The 18,741-nt window shown below is 37.8% G+C and overlaps 1 protein-coding gene across 5 annotated transcripts in view; it reads right to left on the reverse strand.

The window, feature by feature from the left end:
* LOC110843436 (voltage-dependent T-type calcium channel subunit alpha-1G) overlaps window positions 1-18,741 on the reverse strand; it is a 53,406-nt gene that overhangs the window by 20,165 nt on the left and 14,500 nt on the right. For all 5 annotated transcript variants that reach the window (XM_035847811.1, XM_035847810.1, XM_035847809.1 and 2 more), the window contains exons 3-5: window positions 4,025-4,139; window positions 765-861; window positions 649-685 (exon numbers count right to left, since the gene is read on the reverse strand). In XM_035847811.1, the coding sequence (XP_035703704.1) occupies window positions 649-685; window positions 765-861; window positions 4,025-4,139 (249 nt within the window). The remainder of the gene's footprint in view (window positions 1-648; window positions 686-764; window positions 862-4,024; window positions 4,140-18,741) is intronic.

Below are 18,741 nucleotides of genomic sequence, written 5' to 3' on the forward strand. Positions count from 1 at the left end.
TCTGAAGTTTCATCACCAGTGGCTGGTGTCAGACTGTTTCAAACTTTTATCAGCAATTGGAATTACTACTGCATACACACAACCAATTTGCAACGGGTTAATTACACGTAGCGAGTTGCATTCATCACCCATAGACTTGCTCTTATCTAGAAAATCACTAGTTTTTAGCACAAGTCGGGGATTATGGAACCGAACCTTTGTGTGTGTCTGCCTATGACATGCTATATACATAGCTGACGAACCCCTGCACCGATTTTGACCAACTAGGTGTTAAAATGCGTATCCCAACAAGGCCTTGGATCAGTTCGAAGATATGTCTTCAAGTTCGGTCAAGTGGTTGACCCGTGGGAGTCATATGTATAAGTAGGTGGATGGGGCATTATGAACCAAAAAATCAAGATATTGTTGGAAAGCTGAAATTTGACACACATATTGCTAATGAGAGGGTGATACAGTTTTTTTAAGTTGCAATTTTCAGCTGAAATTTGGTATGGAGGCTAAACCTGACTTCTGCATAACAAATACATACAACTGTCATCCACAGTCCGGTCAATACGGACCACAATTTAGAAGTCGGTTGTTTCCCTGACTCGGGCTAAATGAAGTATGTACACACTGCTACTGTATGAAATTGCGTTATGTACTTACCCAGAGAATACGATGAAGCAGTCAAGCCAATTCCAACCTAAAACAATAAATTATACGTCAAATATGCAGCACATTCCATACACTAACTAATACTTATAACTCAACATTGTACTTACGATCGTTGAAATAAGCTCCACGACCAACGATTCCCATTGCAATCATCTTGATTAATAATTCAATGGTGAAGAAACCAAAAATAAAGTCGTCCAACTTCTGCGATAAATCAAAGAAATACAAAGATTTATTAGAGAACTATTTAGTAGTCTCACTTTTCCACCTCTTACATACATACTCCTCATCTTTTCTATGCGAATTGGGATAGTCACACAGCCTGTGACGCAGTAAGGACTACGGGTATTTGTCTTTCGTCGTATTGAATAGTCTCGGTTGCTTTACATCACAATAATGATAAAATAATCTCTTAATTGTTGCGAATGAAATGTTGAGGACATTCGTAAAAATTAATATCTAAAATCTGAACGCTTGCGATGGATGTCAATTTCAAATTGTAACGTTGTGTCAAATTCTCATTACAATATATTTTTATAGTAAAAAGTAATTTGAGTTTTAGTTGCTAAACATAATGGAATTATAATAGGCCACTTTAAGTAGGAGAAAGTTTAAGTGATTCAGAAGAAGGTGAAAAAATGCCGAAAAATTAATAAGTTAATTAATACTTGCAAATAGTGAGTTTGTGGTCTAAAGACACAAAGTTCATTAGCAAGTTTTCGTTAATTAACTACTATTTAAGCGTTGTGCCTGCATTCATGAAAGTTTCCTTGTTAATTTGTCTGGAAGTTTTAACATGAAGCATGGAATTAAGGTTGTAAGCATAATCTTTCATTTAACGTACTCTTAGACATACAAATCTTAAGAAAAATACACAATTTTTCAGCACTTTCTGAAATGTGGAATAGATGAGATATTCTCCATTGGAAAGCTTTCACGTAAACGTTGGTAAAAGCAAATAGTTAAATAATAAAGATCTCAATTCTACTGTACGGTCCTGAACACGACGAGCAGTTGAATTGGGAAGTTATGCGAGCAATTAAGTCCAGGATGCATGTCCAATTTAACCATGTAGATAAAGCGGCGGTCGTAGAAGGGCCATTGTATGCACACAAATCCACACAATTTTACGTGTACATTTGTACAAAATACATTAAAGCTACAAAAACTTGGTGTAATTAGTTTATGATAAAGAACACTCGGGGCGCGAAGAATGATTATTGATCAGCACAATGAAAGTCGAAAGATCAAACCCATTTTTTCGTTTGACTTTTCAGTCAACGAAAAATGATTAATTAGGCATAAAAATCTTGGTAAGATTTACTCCCATTTGCCAGCTCCACTTTTCCCCGCTTTGCCTCTGACTGTTATATCCTGCTTTTCCAGTTTACGAGGAACATAGCGACTGCACTACTTGGAGAAAGTTGGGACTATACACAAGTTCCATAAGCATGAGAGGTCGTAGCATGTGCATCTGATTTTTATGGCAAGACTTTTCCACTTCCTCCGTGATGATAAACTTCCAACTTTAGCTTGAGATGAAAAATGGAGAAAGAAATTTTACTAATCGACCTCAATTTCTTTTATGCTTCCGCCTCCCATTTGGGCGGTGCTTGGTGGTTTGGTCAAGTGAAATTTATCCGTAGGGACACTTTTCCACAAAGCTCTACTATCTACAACGCTTGGTAAGAAAGATTGCAGCAATTAATTCTACAAATAACAAAATTAAGAAATCTGTTGAAGCGGTTGCATTTGCATATCTGAGCAGTCAAGTTACGTATGTACAAATTAATCCTGTGGACACGATTAATTAACGTGTGGACACGTAAGGCCACGATTCGTGTCCTTACTCTAATAATACTTATGTTAGATATGTACTTGTAAAGTATATAATTGCAAAAATTAATGAAAAATTATTCAACTTAACTAATCATACACACATTTATGTCCATCTATAAACCTTAATTTAAATTACACTAGTTGTAGTACAAGTTTAGTTATGCGCTGACAATAGCATCTACGAATGCATATAATTTAAAGTAGAAAAAATAAATCAAGTGGTCAAATTCAAAGAAAGAAACTCAACATGGAACTCTTGTTAATACTTTCCATCCATTCCAGACATTAATTGTCAACTATACCACAAAAACGAGCCAAAGCCAAATGTAATGTAAGTATATTCAAATGTTAAGATTACTTTGAGTTAGTACAAAGCCCGAATTCCTGAATCTTATTGAAGTGAGATTTACTGTAAGAGCGGAATCAGGGCTGCCGATAAATTGGTAACGCAAATCAGCGTAACCTTGTGTTTTATGACGGGAGCAAAATTGCTACACCAAATTTCATTTTCACCAAATGTCAATTCCATCATTTTTATTTGCCAACACAGTTTTACCACAATCTCGAGCCTTCCTTACTAACAAGTAGCAAAAACATGGCGTGACTTTTGTTTATTACATCGTTATTTCGAGTACACTCATACTCGCTCGCTACATATATTTAATGGCTCTTACAAAACACATCTTTGCGAACTAATACACAAAATTCCAGTAAATTGGAGCATAAAATCAATTGCACTATTAATCTAAAAATAGTACAATGGTACACCTCTGACGGCGGTGGCGTTAAAACAAGTGCACGGGAAGGTCTTCTTGAAAGGTTAAAGTCCTATCAATAATATGTGTTATGCATGTTATTTCATTATTGCCACGTGGCTCTTGTAACTTGACTTGGTCTAGTTTTTATCTATGTCTGATCTTGAGATCAATAATATGACGAATGTGCTATGTATGTACGGACAATACATAAAATTAGGAATCAAAACGACTAAAATCCAATAACTTTAGTCTGTTAGTTTCAAAGATCAATTTCATTAAAATTGACCAACAGGAAAATCTGACATCCTTCCGCAAAGCTGAATGTTTACTTTGATCATTTATTTGATTTCCGTCGGGGCCCCTCACCATGATACGTTCAAACTCGACGCAGTAATAACATAGCCAATAGAAAACGTGGTATTTTGAGCTATTTAATACAGACGAGAGAAATGCTCACAAAGCTAACTTTTGGCCAGCCAACGAAAGAAAATGAAACGATAGGAAATAGGACCATGGGCCGAAATTTCGCATTTATGGGAAGTCAGATCAAACGACGTATTCCCAATTATTTGTTAAGTATGTTCATACATAGTGAATGGCATTCAAGTAATCATCCCAGTTACGTGTACAAGCTGTATTTGTGATCAGCGAACCCTTTGTCATTTCTGCGCGTCTACAAGTTCTCGCAAATGAGCGTGTGAAAAGTTGTGGTAATTGGGGCGAAAGGATACGTACAAATAGTTGAGATCAAATAAAAAGTTGGCACTCACCTGAAGGACTTGACATCTTGGCGTATCACATTTGGCATCGTCCTCACAAGGTCGGTACATACCTAGGGTAACGCAGTTGATTAAAATGACCAGGATGCTGATCCTCTCGAACCACGTAATTATCAGAGAAAGAGAGAGAAGTTAAGGAAAATATCGGTTTCATTGCCTGTCAAGACTTTATGGTATCATTCATTGCTATTTTTTCATTATTACTTATTGATGACAATCCTACATTACCAATATGCTACTTTAATAGTATGTATGTACTTATGTCTACACATGTTCCAATTTCAAATGTACTACTTACCGACCAACCAACCAACACTATCATCAAACAACACAAAAGATACACACCAATTTAGAGTAAGGGACCATACTAAGGTAAATATACTCCTAATGATAAAATGTGTGTAGAAAGCGAACTGTTAAATTTTCTTAAGAAACACATAATAAGCTGGATTATCAAAGTGCACACCCACAGGAAGGAAGATTCAGGTCATTTCAGGTCGATTTCTTATCTTTCTGTTAGTGTAATATGGCCTGTGATAATTTCCTGAAGTGTCATCTTTATCTGACCGAGTTCCGGTCGTTTATTTTGATGTCTTCAATTACAGGATACATTTATCAAGATTGTTTTCGCAACGTTTACGTTTAGATTAACCCGCTGCAGAAACTAATAGTTCTTCCGAAAACTCTATAGAGTTTACACCTTTATAAAGGTGTAATTTCAAGTTTTAACTCTAATTCAAAGAATTTTTACATTCATTTCGGATTTATTGAGATTTATTGATAATTTAGAAATGCATGCTAATTTTTCTGCTCCACTAGATTCCCCTTTTATACGTGCACACATATATTGATTGTTTAGTTTGATCTGCTTGACACAGTATTTAAATCGTATTTTGTACGAGAAACAATTAATAGCATCTAACTTTTCATTGTTAATTTACACATGTCCACAGCATGAATAAATAACTATTTATTCTCCAATTCCACCAATTGAAGTCCTCTGAATTGCAAAAGTGGAAGGTGTTGGGTTTCATGGTCATTTATATATTCGCAAACCTGCGTAACTTGAGCCGTAATTGGATTCAGAGTGCCTACGCCACAATCCTATAATGCATTTGAAAATTTTATTTATGTAGACATTTGTGGGTAGTATGCATAATTAAGTTGTCGTTAGAGTGGAGTAGAATACGGTGTAAATATGCAAAACTGGCAAAATTATAATAGTAGTTCGAGTGCAAAGCAAATGGGTTCGGTGTGGTTCAGTGAAATTCCGAACCTGTGTGCCGTGTACCTTCGAAACATGTGTAAATAATTATTTGTGTGGGTTGAATTATGTATGTATGTGTCGAGGCGAAAATCTATTTGATATTTGATTAGAGTCACGGGCGAAAGGGGAGAAAAATGTTTTTATTTATGATTTCCAGATCACTCCCAGTGATTACACGCATCCGTTTCCAATTCCGCGTATTCCGACCATATTTTCTCATCCGATATTTCATTCAAAATTCCCTAGGATTATCGGCTCCACCAGAGAAAGACTAAATTATTGGAAGCATAAATACGTAGGTGCTCGTTTGGTTTTACGGTGTGAGTCAGAGAATAAGCTCATCTCGCCCCCACATTTTCCTCCCGTCGTCGTCTCCTTCGTCCAGTCAAACCGACAATGTAAGCCAAGTTACAATTTCCAGACGCACATTTATTTACAATTTTCTTCTAAGAATCTGAAGCGTTGAAACAATCTAGGCACAAAAATCTACAGTGCAGCGTCATGTAGCCCGACTCTGTCATTTGCTTCGTTTCTTTCTTAATTTCCCAGTGAGGGTTACTTTCGAGACTCCCTGCGGGTAACCCGGTTGGGTCCCTCTGGCAAAAAAATTCGTGAATCTGGCTTTAAATTCTTTGGTCTGATAGGCGCTTGGATGCCAATTTCAGGTTTTACCGACAACTTGTAAAATGTGGTGTTATTCACTGAAATGATTCATCCTTATCGAAATACATCGAAATTTTTAGAGCATTTAAGTTAGCCAAAATTGGTTCAAGACATACACACGAACAGAACGGGTATATAACTCTTGACTCGGGTTAACAAGACCATGTATTTCAACTAATTTGGTTTTTGTACCTGAATTTTCAAATCAAAACAATTTTTTTTGATTTATTACGAGTACTCTGCATCCACACACACACAACTCAAACTGTATCTTAAAAATTTCAACCAGAAATTCGAACTATGGTGTGTAAAACTAAGCTAATTAATTTTAACCAGTAAATTGGTAAAGGTGTGTTTCTTGGAAGATGATGCTGCAGAAATTATTTGAAGTCGCAAAAGGAATCCTCTAAATGGTTTAGCTCATTTTATTGTGTAATTAATTCGTAATTGGCAAGTTGCTGGTGCGAACAGGCAAGAAAATTACATCAGTCCTTATGCAATTAACTCCACACATTTCTCCGCAGCCGCAACAAGGAGAAAGGAGAGTCAAGAAGAGGAGTTGCTGAATCTGGAGAGCCCAGTGATAGCCAGTAATTGCAAAATAAATCCATCCACCGCTCGTGCAGATGGCCATGGTCAATTAGCCTTAATTTCTTCCTCCCTCCCAGCGAGGAGACAGCCGGTACAAGTTAGAATGCTCAGTGATGAATACTGCTAAATACATAATCCGAAGCATATCACGACGGGATCTACTTCCAGAAAAAGAGAGTCGTACCACTTCACATAGTTAATTTTGATCCATGTAATTCTAGCGACAAAAATGAGCATATCATTTTTGATTCATTGTCCCAAAATCATATGGATTATCCAACAGCCTCGTAATGCAGGAATGTAATACCAAATATCACAAATCATTATATGAAGACGTACCGGATTGTGAGTTAATAAGGTATACTGCACTTACACCATTCTTTACATCCTACTCCACCCAAAGTCAACAGTCTGTATAATACGATCTGATGTTCACACACGTAAGCATACTCATTGTTGGCTGGGCTAAAGCTGATGTTCTTGTTCCAGTGGAGAAAGCCCTTATTGTCTTATTCATTTTCCTTCCAGTCCAATTTCTGAGTCTCTGCACGTTTATTTCCGCCTTTCCCCATGACTCCAATAATAATCTTCCTCAGCAGAAAACTCTCATCTATACCATTCATTCTATACCTATGCACATACACAACTGCTCAACTTCGTCATTAATCCACTGCCTCCTCCCTTCACCAGCCAAGCAGAAGAATTAAGTAGTAGTTTGATTCACGAGAGCGCAAGTAAAAAGATTGTGATTGCACTTGACTCTTTTACTACGGAACGGAACCTTTGATGATTTTATACCATCGCGTCACCATTAATCTTGGGCCAGCATCCACTCTTGATGAACTCTGACGAGATTAGATGTGCATGTCCCTCCATCATATCTTGGGCATTTATTATTTTTTTCCGTATATGAACAACTGACCAGACTTTACTGCCGGAAAGTAAAAGTAAAAGTTGCACGATAATGATGCTCTCCTAGTAAAAAAAAGCTCCTCTAGAAAAAAAGATGATTGCAGCGGAAGAAAGCAGACGAAACTTGCAAAGTATATTATGGTCATAAAATGATGAGTAAAACATTCCAGCACAATAAATCGCGAATGAATCAACTGCCAAGCAAGGGTCCAATGTCACACTTGTCACGTTGATGCCTTTTCATATGTTTGTTGTGCAAATGGAACTTCACTCACTTCACACTGTCACACCACCCATTGTACGAATGTAACATAATTTATCACGCATAAGAGCAGAAACAATCGATGGGCGCATAATGGCGAGGAAGTCACTTGCCTCTGTTGTCAGTGAAGTATTGATTACTCACATAAATTGCATGTCCCTCTCGGAGAGTTGTGCAGCATAAGATTCAGTTGGACTCTGGGAGGAGGCGACTTTCACTGCTTGAATCAGCTTTTGATTTCGTTGTGGTGGTGACGGTGTAGCCGCAATACTTTCTTCTGCCTTGGTGACTGAATTTCTTGGAAGAGTGGGTTGCAAGAAAAACTACAACACATTTCATGTCATTCTAAAATCAATACAACGTTTGTCACCTTTGATACTGTGAGGCGAGCGTGTATGACCACAATTCTGTCACATGAACCTTTATAACTAATCATATTTTTCCATCTATTACAGTGCCACAAAGCGGTGCTAAATGGATATGTGACATTGTGAATAGCTATTGATATGCCTACCATGCACGTTTTGATAGACAATGTGTCTTGTCAAAACCTACATACATGTGCATACACCATTTAAAATTCTATCCAGTTCTGTTGAACCATGCCTCCATATTCTGAATGTAGATTGATGTGCATGTAAGTATGGCAATACATTACATTTTTAGTTAGGAATTAACCTACCTGTGGATCTCCTATTTTTGGCAACAAACATAATAACGCCCACTGTGCAATATGATACAATAAATCAAGAAGAAAGCTTTACTCAATTCCATTTTTCAATCTAAAGGTTCTTAAAAGTCTCCAAAGTAGAACCAAGTTTACCCAGCAGTGGCAATAGATACGATGGTCTAGAGTTGACTTTAAAAAAATCAGAAACATAAAGAAAGAGTTTTTTTTTGCTTTTTTTCAGACAGTCGTAGCTGGATGAGAATGAAAATGTTTGTGGAATGGGGAGCGAACAACAGTTATAAAAAAACCTGAATTTAGGAAATAGCGAGCTACCTTTCTTTCTTTATTTCATGAATTATTCAGTTCAAGTTGTATTCCAAATTTTAGAATTTATGTCTCAAGTGTGATACGACAATCCCTGAGAGACAATGTGAACGTAAACTGCAACAAAAACAAGCGTGGAACCATTGCTCGTGGCAAATTATGGTAAATTCATTGTCTGCTTTTGGAGGTAAATTGCAAATGGTGACGTGAAATATGTATTATTGACTACAAAGTGTTTGTCGATATTTATAAATTTTATGCATTCATTCACTTTGTGTCTATTTTTCTCATTCACAATGTGCATATGTATGTACATATTTCGTGAATGCACAATAATTACGATGTGTACTATAACGCCCCCTGTTCTAACTATGGGGTTTGCGTGTCCCTGTCCACACCCACTTTCGTGGATGCCCCTTGTTTTGTGACTTTTGTGCGAATAAATGTGGTAGAAGTTCACTTTTTAGAAAGATTATAAAATATATTTATTTATATCAATACCGACTGAAAAATATTGATTACCGAAATGCTAGTATTATTTAAATACGTGGGAGAGCTAATATATATTTTACACCTTATCTTGACGGGAACTTATTCTACTTTAGGAAACTTAAAACTATGTAACCTTGATGGTTGTTAAACTAGACCTTCTTCTTCTGAGTCAAAAACTACACTCTCCTCTTCTCTTCTCTGCTTACTCTATATATGTACATCTATGACGTAGCAGTGCTTGTAGCGCTGATACCACCCTACGCTCCTCTTCCCTATCTTATTTTCCCCTTCGTGAAGAGTAGCTCACTACGTCACGAATTCTAACTTTTTATCCCTCGAGGGACCGTATACGTTCGGTACCGACTTTTCTGATCTAAACTTCTTGCAGGTATATAGAGTGATAGTTGATTATCACTTCCTGAAGAAGTTATTTGAGAAAAGGTCACGAGCGCATCTATACGGTCGAATCATGTCATGGATTTCTACCTTTTACATCTTCCGATTGACCGTACACCTCATACTTCGACCTTCCTCAACTTTTACTTTGATAGAACTATAGAAAGATAGTTGATTATCTTATCTATCAAAGAAAAGTTAAGGATAAGGCAATACCCGAGGTATGGGGCCTGATCAAACTTGAAACTTCACCTACATGTGTTTGGTTAACCATGAGAGGCGAGTTGATACATACATATAACACTCTGCATATGAAACTAAATCTATGTAGTTGAATCCCTTGACCTTTGGAATGGTAATGTCGCATATGCATTATCATTACAAAGGTTGCAGTACATAAATACATACGTGATATAAATACATAATGTGGGTGCTATATATGTACATGCAAATGTGCGTCCAACAGCAATATGAATAATTGCGTTCAGAGTTGAATAGACACATTGTCAATATGGAAAATAATGATTTCATTTCGTATGCCGAATTTTGAATGTTTACATATTTGATACTTACGTAAGTATGTTTACATACTTACATAAGTTATATGACACGAATACTACTTTTCTTCGTGAAGATAACTGAGTCATGACTAGATAAGCATGCATGATAACCTGCATGGTATTAAAATTTGAATATTTTTTTTCAAAATTCTGCCACTACCAAGATAGGACTAAAAATTTTCACCCGGTAATTGAATTGTAAATTTTACTATTATGCAACTTCATTCAGATAAAATTATCATAAAAGTACACACAGATATGCATTAGTACTATAATTATTGCGTGAAATTTTCAAAACTGCGTAATACGTGTGGTAGAGACTCAGTTCAACTTGGTTCAGCTTTCAGCCGAAATAAACGACCCTGGTCAGCACATTATAAACCGTGTTCTTGTCGACATAAACCAAGGTGGAAACGGACTTACATACAGCGGTCAATGCAATGTACGCAGTGTTGGACAGGTTCGCATTGCACGAACGAGTTTGTTTGAACCAGGTCTACATACAGATGTACTCACTGCATTTTCCTCACACCAGCCAGCGAGCATTTTGCCTTTTCAGTCCATTGGACCAGTACCGGAGGAGTTGCAGTTGTTGGTTGCTGGTGAATAAATAAATAAATAATCAGGGAGAGCAAATGTATGAAGAGACTGCTGCTGCTGGCTAAATGTAGATATTAGACTGTTGCTCTCTTGTGCTGTGCTTGTGGAGGAAATTTCCTGCTTTCTGCCTTCTTTCTTATTAGCTGGGAGCAAGTTTGTTTTCACTTTATTTATTACCCAAGCAAACTCCACTCTGAGAAACTCTAATCAGCCATTCCCATGTTCAACTTTACTGTTTGCATAAAGAATTAGCTGGGTTGAGGAGTTCAGCAGTTTTATCGTCTAGGGTGTATATGTGCAGAAATTAGCCAGGTGAAACGTGGCTGTAGTACATATACAAACATGTTGGAGAGAAAACAAGCTACACAAAGTCCAAGACCCTCATGCTACTCGTCAACGTCGTATAATGCAAAACGCAGTGCGCAACTCCTGTTCAATCTCTACAAATTCACATCCTTGTGTTTTACGGAAGGACAGGCATGCAATTTTAAACGGACCGAAATACTTTCACCTTGGCATTTCAATCCCCCTTATCGGCATCATCTCCGCACCGACCATCCATTTCACCTTCCCCTCGCTTTCTCCCACCGCTCCTCCAAGAACGGGTTTGTGGTGCATGAAATTTAATAATCCATGAAATGTACGCATTTTGATATGTTACTGAATGGTTTCAATTGCCCGTGACGGGTGTGAAACTGGTGGGTCGCTCCCTGTTATTAGGTATTCTACACTGCATATTATTACCCAATTTTATGAATGACTGACGACTCCTTCTGATAGATAAGACTCGTGTCGGATATTGGCACAAAAGTCCATTTCAAATACCCTTTGTGAAATTGATCTTTAAAGATTTTCAAAAGATTTATCATCTGACTCGACTCGAGGATGAAATGATGACAAATTTGTCGAATCCTGTAATCATGTTAATCTGTGGTGGTGGTGGTGGTAGTGGTGGTGGTGGTAGGTGGTGAGTCGAAGTAATCGATTCCACAGAATTGTTTAACTTGGGAAACCTCCAAGAAAAACTGAGAGTGATTTGCATTCTCTGAAAGCTTCGGGGAAACTTTATCAAACGATCGACAAAGGCTTGCAAATTATCCCGTGTCTGACTTAAGCTAAGTAATTTATCCGTCTTAAACTTTGCCGCTTCTATAAAACATGCTGCTCGATCATATTCATATGTATACCTTCAACTATGTACATGGATGTGGACGTGTAGTTATTATCAATCTTACTATGTTTAGCGATTACACTCTAGCCATTTAAAAATCAACCCATGGGTGCAATTCCCACAGCCCAAGCTCAATTACAATGGTTAATTCAACTTTTTTTATATTATTAAAGCAAACATAAGTTGCATTACTAGATGCGCGTAAGTTAACTACTTTGCACGGGTCGATGACTGAATGGTATGCCTGGCGTACGTACCAGGCGGAGGGAGAGTGAGAGAGTGATGAAAAGAAGTCGACCGCCTTTTGAGGAGTAAGTAAGAAACGAATGATGTTTTTGTGTGCAAGGAATAACCGTGAACCATTACTCAGGAGGGTGGAGAAAGTACCAGGCAGTAGCCTTGCCAATGTTGTACTTATGCGTGGATACCAGGCCAACATGACCATCCTGGCTCGCTGGCCGTGCAGAGAGACAAAAAGAATGTCTTGGGAGAAAGTATATATTTGGTGATGCATTAGCAGCAGAGTTGGGATCAAAAACCTCACGGAATCACTCACTCTGTTTTATAGCAGGCTTGAAGAATGAGGAAGCAGTATGTGAGTGACATGACAGCAATAATATACTCGGCTTGTCCACACAACCGACATGTTTTGGGCATGTATCTCGTCATCCACAATTTTAGTTCCGAAGTGATTAGTATGCACGTTGGTGTACTGCATCAATTGACAAGTTGATTATGCGTCATCATTTTGTACCAAAATACTAGCAGATTGTATTTGAAATATGAAATAATTAACAAAATTTACTTTGTTGTTTATGCGTACAGGTCTTTGAGAGATCTATGAAATGGAGAATGCACTTATTTAATATGCATGTAAATATGTATGCTGACTAGCCCGTGCACATAAATAAAGAGAAAGCATTCCCAACAGAATTATTCAGAAGTGTTTAAATATTTTAGAAAACCTTGACACAATTTGTGAGATTCCACGGCCACTAAAATACATAGTGCTCTGTAATGTTCTCGGCGTAGAGAATCGCTTTTCTGGTTTCAGGTGGTGTACTCAGTAAATGAAACCACTTTTGAAAGTTGTGACTACGGGTCCATTGTGGAGTACGAGGTTCGAGAGTTGGAAATATGAAGGCTTCGAAATGAAACTAAACATTGCTCAACTTCTTGTCGACAGGAAATGGAATCCATTTCTCTTTTGAATGGAAACGGGTGTATGGTCCAGCAGTGTGCAATTTGCCGTTTCACAACACTGTCTGCTCGGTCGTGCAGGATCCTCAAGCTGGACATTTTTCTTTCGTGACCAAAATTTCTAGTTGACTCAAACGCCATTATCTCAAGACTATAGAGAACAGTGTAATACAATATCTGGATATGTACGTTAAACTCTATTCAACTACATATGTAGCTCAAATTAATGAAACCAAGCGAATATTTTGTACATGCAGTTTTGATAGAAACCAGAAAACTAATTTTTCATTTGTTTGGCACTTTGATGGACTTATTCGCACTGGCAATTGATTTTCTGAATTGACACATAATCAGTTCGTGAATTGACTCAAAATCAAATTTTTTTAAGCAAACAAGGTACTTTGTAAACCTAAATATAAGTATTTCCCACCAAGAGAAAGGCAGTTATACAATTGTGTGAATTCTTTGAAGAAAAGAAAGTAGAATCAAGGAAAGATTTTGCGTTGAACTCGACAACCTGTGGGAAAATCAATACGGGGAGAACAATATACACCATACATGCAAGTACGTATATATGTACGTACGAATGGCTGAAACCACCGTACATTCCCTGCTGCTTTACCTACTGCAAACGTATACAGAAAAACACATTTTGCCGTCATGTTGCTACTTCAATGTGAAAATGAGGCATCAGATTACGCAACAAATAATGCAGCGAAAAACAAATTGTATGTTTTCTCTAAAATTCATCATGCGAAACAATTTGATTTGGCAAATTATTTAGGACGGGAACCATAAAAATGCAATAATATCAGTTCCGGATAAGTAATTACCGTTATTGAAAGCAATGCATCATTTTCCATCATGCAATTACAAATTTCACATATGAAACCACCCTAACCTACCTAACATCTAGTCTTGGAATGGATTTAATTTGAACATCTGCGCAGCTACCATATTTACAACCACATAAATAGGACAATACAATAAAGACAGCTTACTTTCACCGTTTTAGGATATTGCTTTCTCGCTAATTTATCTCACTATTCCTTCCTGGACAATCGACTACAACTAATTCGAAGGCATAGCAGCATCCCTTCTAATGAATATTGGTGATTCGGCTATTTTCCATCACGACAAAGCCGCACGAATAATATTTCCGCCCTTCTTGGTAAACTTTTTCATATTTGCAATGAGATTTGCAGTGCATATTTGGCACCACTTGAATTTAGTAATAAAGTATTATGCATAGCAAATTATTAAATTATTATTATCAATTCGTTAATTTATTATCAATATCTTACTTATTTCAACTAGTTAGGCTTGTTGTTCTGGCTCAAATCCAGCAAAAATTGATTCCAGCGACCCTAAAAGTATTTAATGTATAACGACTCGCCAATGGCAAAACCTGTTGATATTAAGTTTGTCTAATCCCTTTATTTTGTATGTCTCACTTTCTTTCATTTTCAGATTATCTGTACTTGCAAACTCACCACTACGCTATGAAAACCAGCGACTATTTAGATTAGCATTTGTTAAAAGAGCTGAACTCTATTCAGTCCAGCTGTATGTACTTACGCATATCTATCCCCACATTATGTACTTTTGTTTATTACACGATAATAATAATTCAACAAGCGTGAGACACTTTCAAAAGGAGCATTAGAGAGCTCTTCATACATTCTTCGTTTCCTTAAACAAAGGAGCAGCGGATTTTACGATATGATATCCACGAAAATGCATGTCTGTGTGGGCAAAGAAGATAATACGTTGGATTGAGCCGAGTGAAAACAGTTTTGTCCAAAGTTGGCAGCAATGTTGACCGTGTCTGATTCCATTTTCACCCAGCACTCAACACTCGCCCTCATCTTCCAAATGAACGATCTGGTGAGCAAAGGGAAGAGAAAGTGAGTAAACACGTGGTGGTGATGGTAGAGCTGGTGAATGAAGGTCGATATCAGTTCGGATGAACTGAACCAACAATTCTGTCTCAGTTTACTTATGTACATCTACTGGAACAATCCTGATAATTCCAACTCCCGGCTCCAACCAACTTGCCCAATCTTTTACCCGTATCTGGTTGCCATTCATTTTCATGGCATTCTCTTCTTGCCATAATGTCGTCCCAACCCTGCAAGAGTTTTGCTTTCTACTTTATTCGCTTTATGTAGAATTCAGTTATTGAAGCAGCAAGTTGTCAAGAAACAATATAGTGTGCATACAAGTAGTACATTCTTCCATGGTGCACATGTATGTCGTTGAAATGAAATCTGCATGCACGTAGATTAAAATTTGCTTGGAGGGTTCTAGAGTTTCTGCAAAGCACAATAGAAATTAATCCATTTCGAATTCGGCTTAAAGTGAATTAGAAGGATCAGTCTCAGGAGTAAACAAACTCTCCGTGTTGGTTTTCGCTTTCTGAGTTAATTGCTTAATCAATTTCAGATTTGACGCACGGAGACGAGATTTCTGACGTCGGCGGCGGAGAGGACCTGATGCCGTTGTGCAAATTGAAATGGTCGCATGCATGAATGTGTGTGCAATTCCTTTCATGAGGAGAAAGCAAATGAAATGGACGGAAAGAAAATCTGCAGGACTGGGAGTAGAAGAATGGCCCACCCACCCACCAACGCCAACACCAGCGCGGAATACATACCTTTCTTAGTAGATCCTTCTACTACTACATACGTATTTGGTACACAACAGCACACAATCTTTGTCACGGTCGGCTGCAACCCTGACGTTCTCGAACATGTCAAAACGCTCACAAATACAAAACTCGACAAATATAAATCTGTTCCTTCCGGTGTTTGCCATTTCCTCCTTTATATAAGGAAATAAATTCAATAACGGAATGGTGTGTAGCTGGCTGAATCATGTTTTTGAGTAAAAAAAGAGGAAGACTTGGAGGAATCGAAGCAGATTCTCAAATTTTACTTTCCTTCCCGTTTGGCGTACTTACATCTGTGTAAGATTGGTAGATGGATGGATGGATGGATGGATGGCATGCAGTGCTGTGTAGGAAAGAGACGAGATGGAGGAAGGTTCTGCAGCCTATTGAAATGAAAAATAAGGTCAAACCAACAGAGCTGGCTGAGATGTGATATATAAGCAGGCGAAATCCATGGTCAACATCATGGCAGACACGGCAGGGAAGGAATGAGCACGAAGATCCATCCATGCATCCCTCCGGGAAAGAACAGAACAGACTCTTCTTCTTCTCTCTGGGTCCCCACAGGTATACATAAGTAGCACAACATCACACCTGGTTTTCATCCTTAATCTCCTCTCCATGCCACCAGGTGAAAGCATCAAGAACGGCTTGGCGGAGGCGGTTGGCTGGTGGGAGAGCGACGGGCAGAGTCGGGATCATCTTCCATTCAGTCCGAATATTATATACATACACTGACTTATTCTCCTCTCCTTCCTCGTCCTTGCTCAGCCAAAGTTCCTTCAAATTACCCCATTACAAGATTGGAAAGCCTTTCAAAAACATTTGCACTTCAAATAGAAAACTAGTTTCCCTTCTATAAGCACGAACAATATGCATAGAAGGGCAATGGGCATAATGTCGAAAGAAGACAGGTTTTCAGAAAAATATTGACTCATGTATGTATGTAATATGTGCATAAATTTGTATCGGAAGTTCGCACATGATGAAAATATCAGTAGAACCAACAATTATCCTTATTAAATCATCAAAAGTACTCCAATCAGAGTGCTATAAAACCTTGTTTGGCTGTAATTCATTGCCGCGAATATTGGAATTAAGCAGCTTATGGTAAACCACAAAAGTCGTTTACTTTCGCCGAGAGAAACAGGGTTGTTTAGAAAATTGGAATTTAGGTGACTGGATAAAATTTTTACGAGGGACATATTTTTTATATGAAGCAGTCAAACACCACACAAGAGATACGACCCAAAAGGATATATACTTATTGCAAATAATATTAGATAACGCTACTACGACAGAAATTCCTAAATGAAACCTCCGTATAACGTATTTTACAGGTAAGGTGGAATACGTAATTTGAATTTTACGATGGGGAAGATGACACTGAAAAAGTATAAGTTATGAAGGATTATAAAATATGCATTTGAGGCTTTCTCCTAAAAGCTCGTAATTGAAACCATTTTTTTCTTGTCGCTCTTTCCCTCATATCTGAATTACACTCCAGCAAACCACATAAACTGACTTGCGTTTAGTTCTATGCCAAAAGGAGTGAGATATGTGCATGCGAGGCTGCTTTAGTGTAACAAGTAGTCCTGCGATCGATCAAGAACCTCAGGAGCTCCTTTATTCCTTCCTAACTTGCACTGCTGCAGAAGCGCAGAGAGTTTTCATTCAAACAGCCAACAATCCACCCAAGGGTGAAAAATGAGACGATAATAACCGAAGCTTGTGGTAAATGCTAAATCGTGGTGAAGGAAGAACAAATCAATCTCGATTTTTTACCATTTCATTTTTTGCCTCATTAAAATCACTAGAAAGAAAATTTGCTAATCTGGGAATGAGATTGTCAGTAGGATCGTTTTTACCATTTCGTGTACCACCATAAACAGGAATTCCAAGCTCATTAAACTGGGAACGACTCTGAAAACGTATACGACAATTTTGGGCTCGCTGTACAAAGACATGAATCATACAGGAACTGGGAAAGATATTCAAATTTCCATCTTCTCTTATTTACTTAATATTTTGCAAATGAACCTCTCCGTCACCCGGCCCACCCGCTCTGATGTTTCTGCAACTCATCATCAAAATTAAGCGGTGGAAGGACATAGCATCAAAAGATGGGCTCGTTTCACTAAAGTGTCTTGTCATGTTCCACCCGTAATGTATTTAAATAGTTCATTCTCACTTTCTATCATCCCACCCAAACACTAGCTCCTACCCAGATCAAACTCGAGACGAGGAGGAAAGACAGTGCCCATCCCGGATGGTTCACATTTGAGAGTAAAATAGTTGAAACAGTTCCAGTGAAAATTCCTGCTCTCCAGAACAGTAATGCATAAAATGTTTGTGATAATGCATGAGCTGCTCAGTTCAAAATGAAAGTTTTCACCATGGAACATTCAACGAAAGTATGCAGTTGTAATCCTATACATCATTTCACATTTATTACCCAAAGACTAGGTTCGCAATTGTCGCAAAAATTGTCACAATCTGATTACGCCGTTGGACGAGTTTCGGCGAAAAATTGTGCAAAATTGTGCAAGTCTCAAAAACATTTGTCATGTACGTATATGACATTTTGCTTTACTGCAATAAAACAATAAAGTGTCTCCACTCAGGATCAGTTGTATAAATATTGTAATGCATTTCGGGATATCGGTCCAACCAAATACTGGTGCGAACGAGTGATGCTGATATGAACACAATTTTTTAGCATGAATTGTGCAGAGTTGGCACAATTGTGTTTGGACATCTGAAAGTCCCAGATTAAATTTTTATCAAATAATGGCATTATATTTAGTTCCATAATAAAACACGCACAATAAATGCATTCATTTCCACCAGGTTTAATTTTCCCTACTTGTACCGGCCTCCACATGTACACAGGGGCTCAAAAAAGCTTCGCTAGATCATAAAGATGAAG

The sequence above is a fragment of the Folsomia candida genome, unplaced genomic scaffold, assembly GCF_002217175.1.
Source record: "Folsomia candida strain VU population unplaced genomic scaffold, ASM221717v1 Fcan01_Sc002, whole genome shotgun sequence".
Lineage (NCBI taxonomy): Eukaryota > Metazoa > Arthropoda > Collembola > Entomobryomorpha > Isotomidae > Folsomia > Folsomia candida.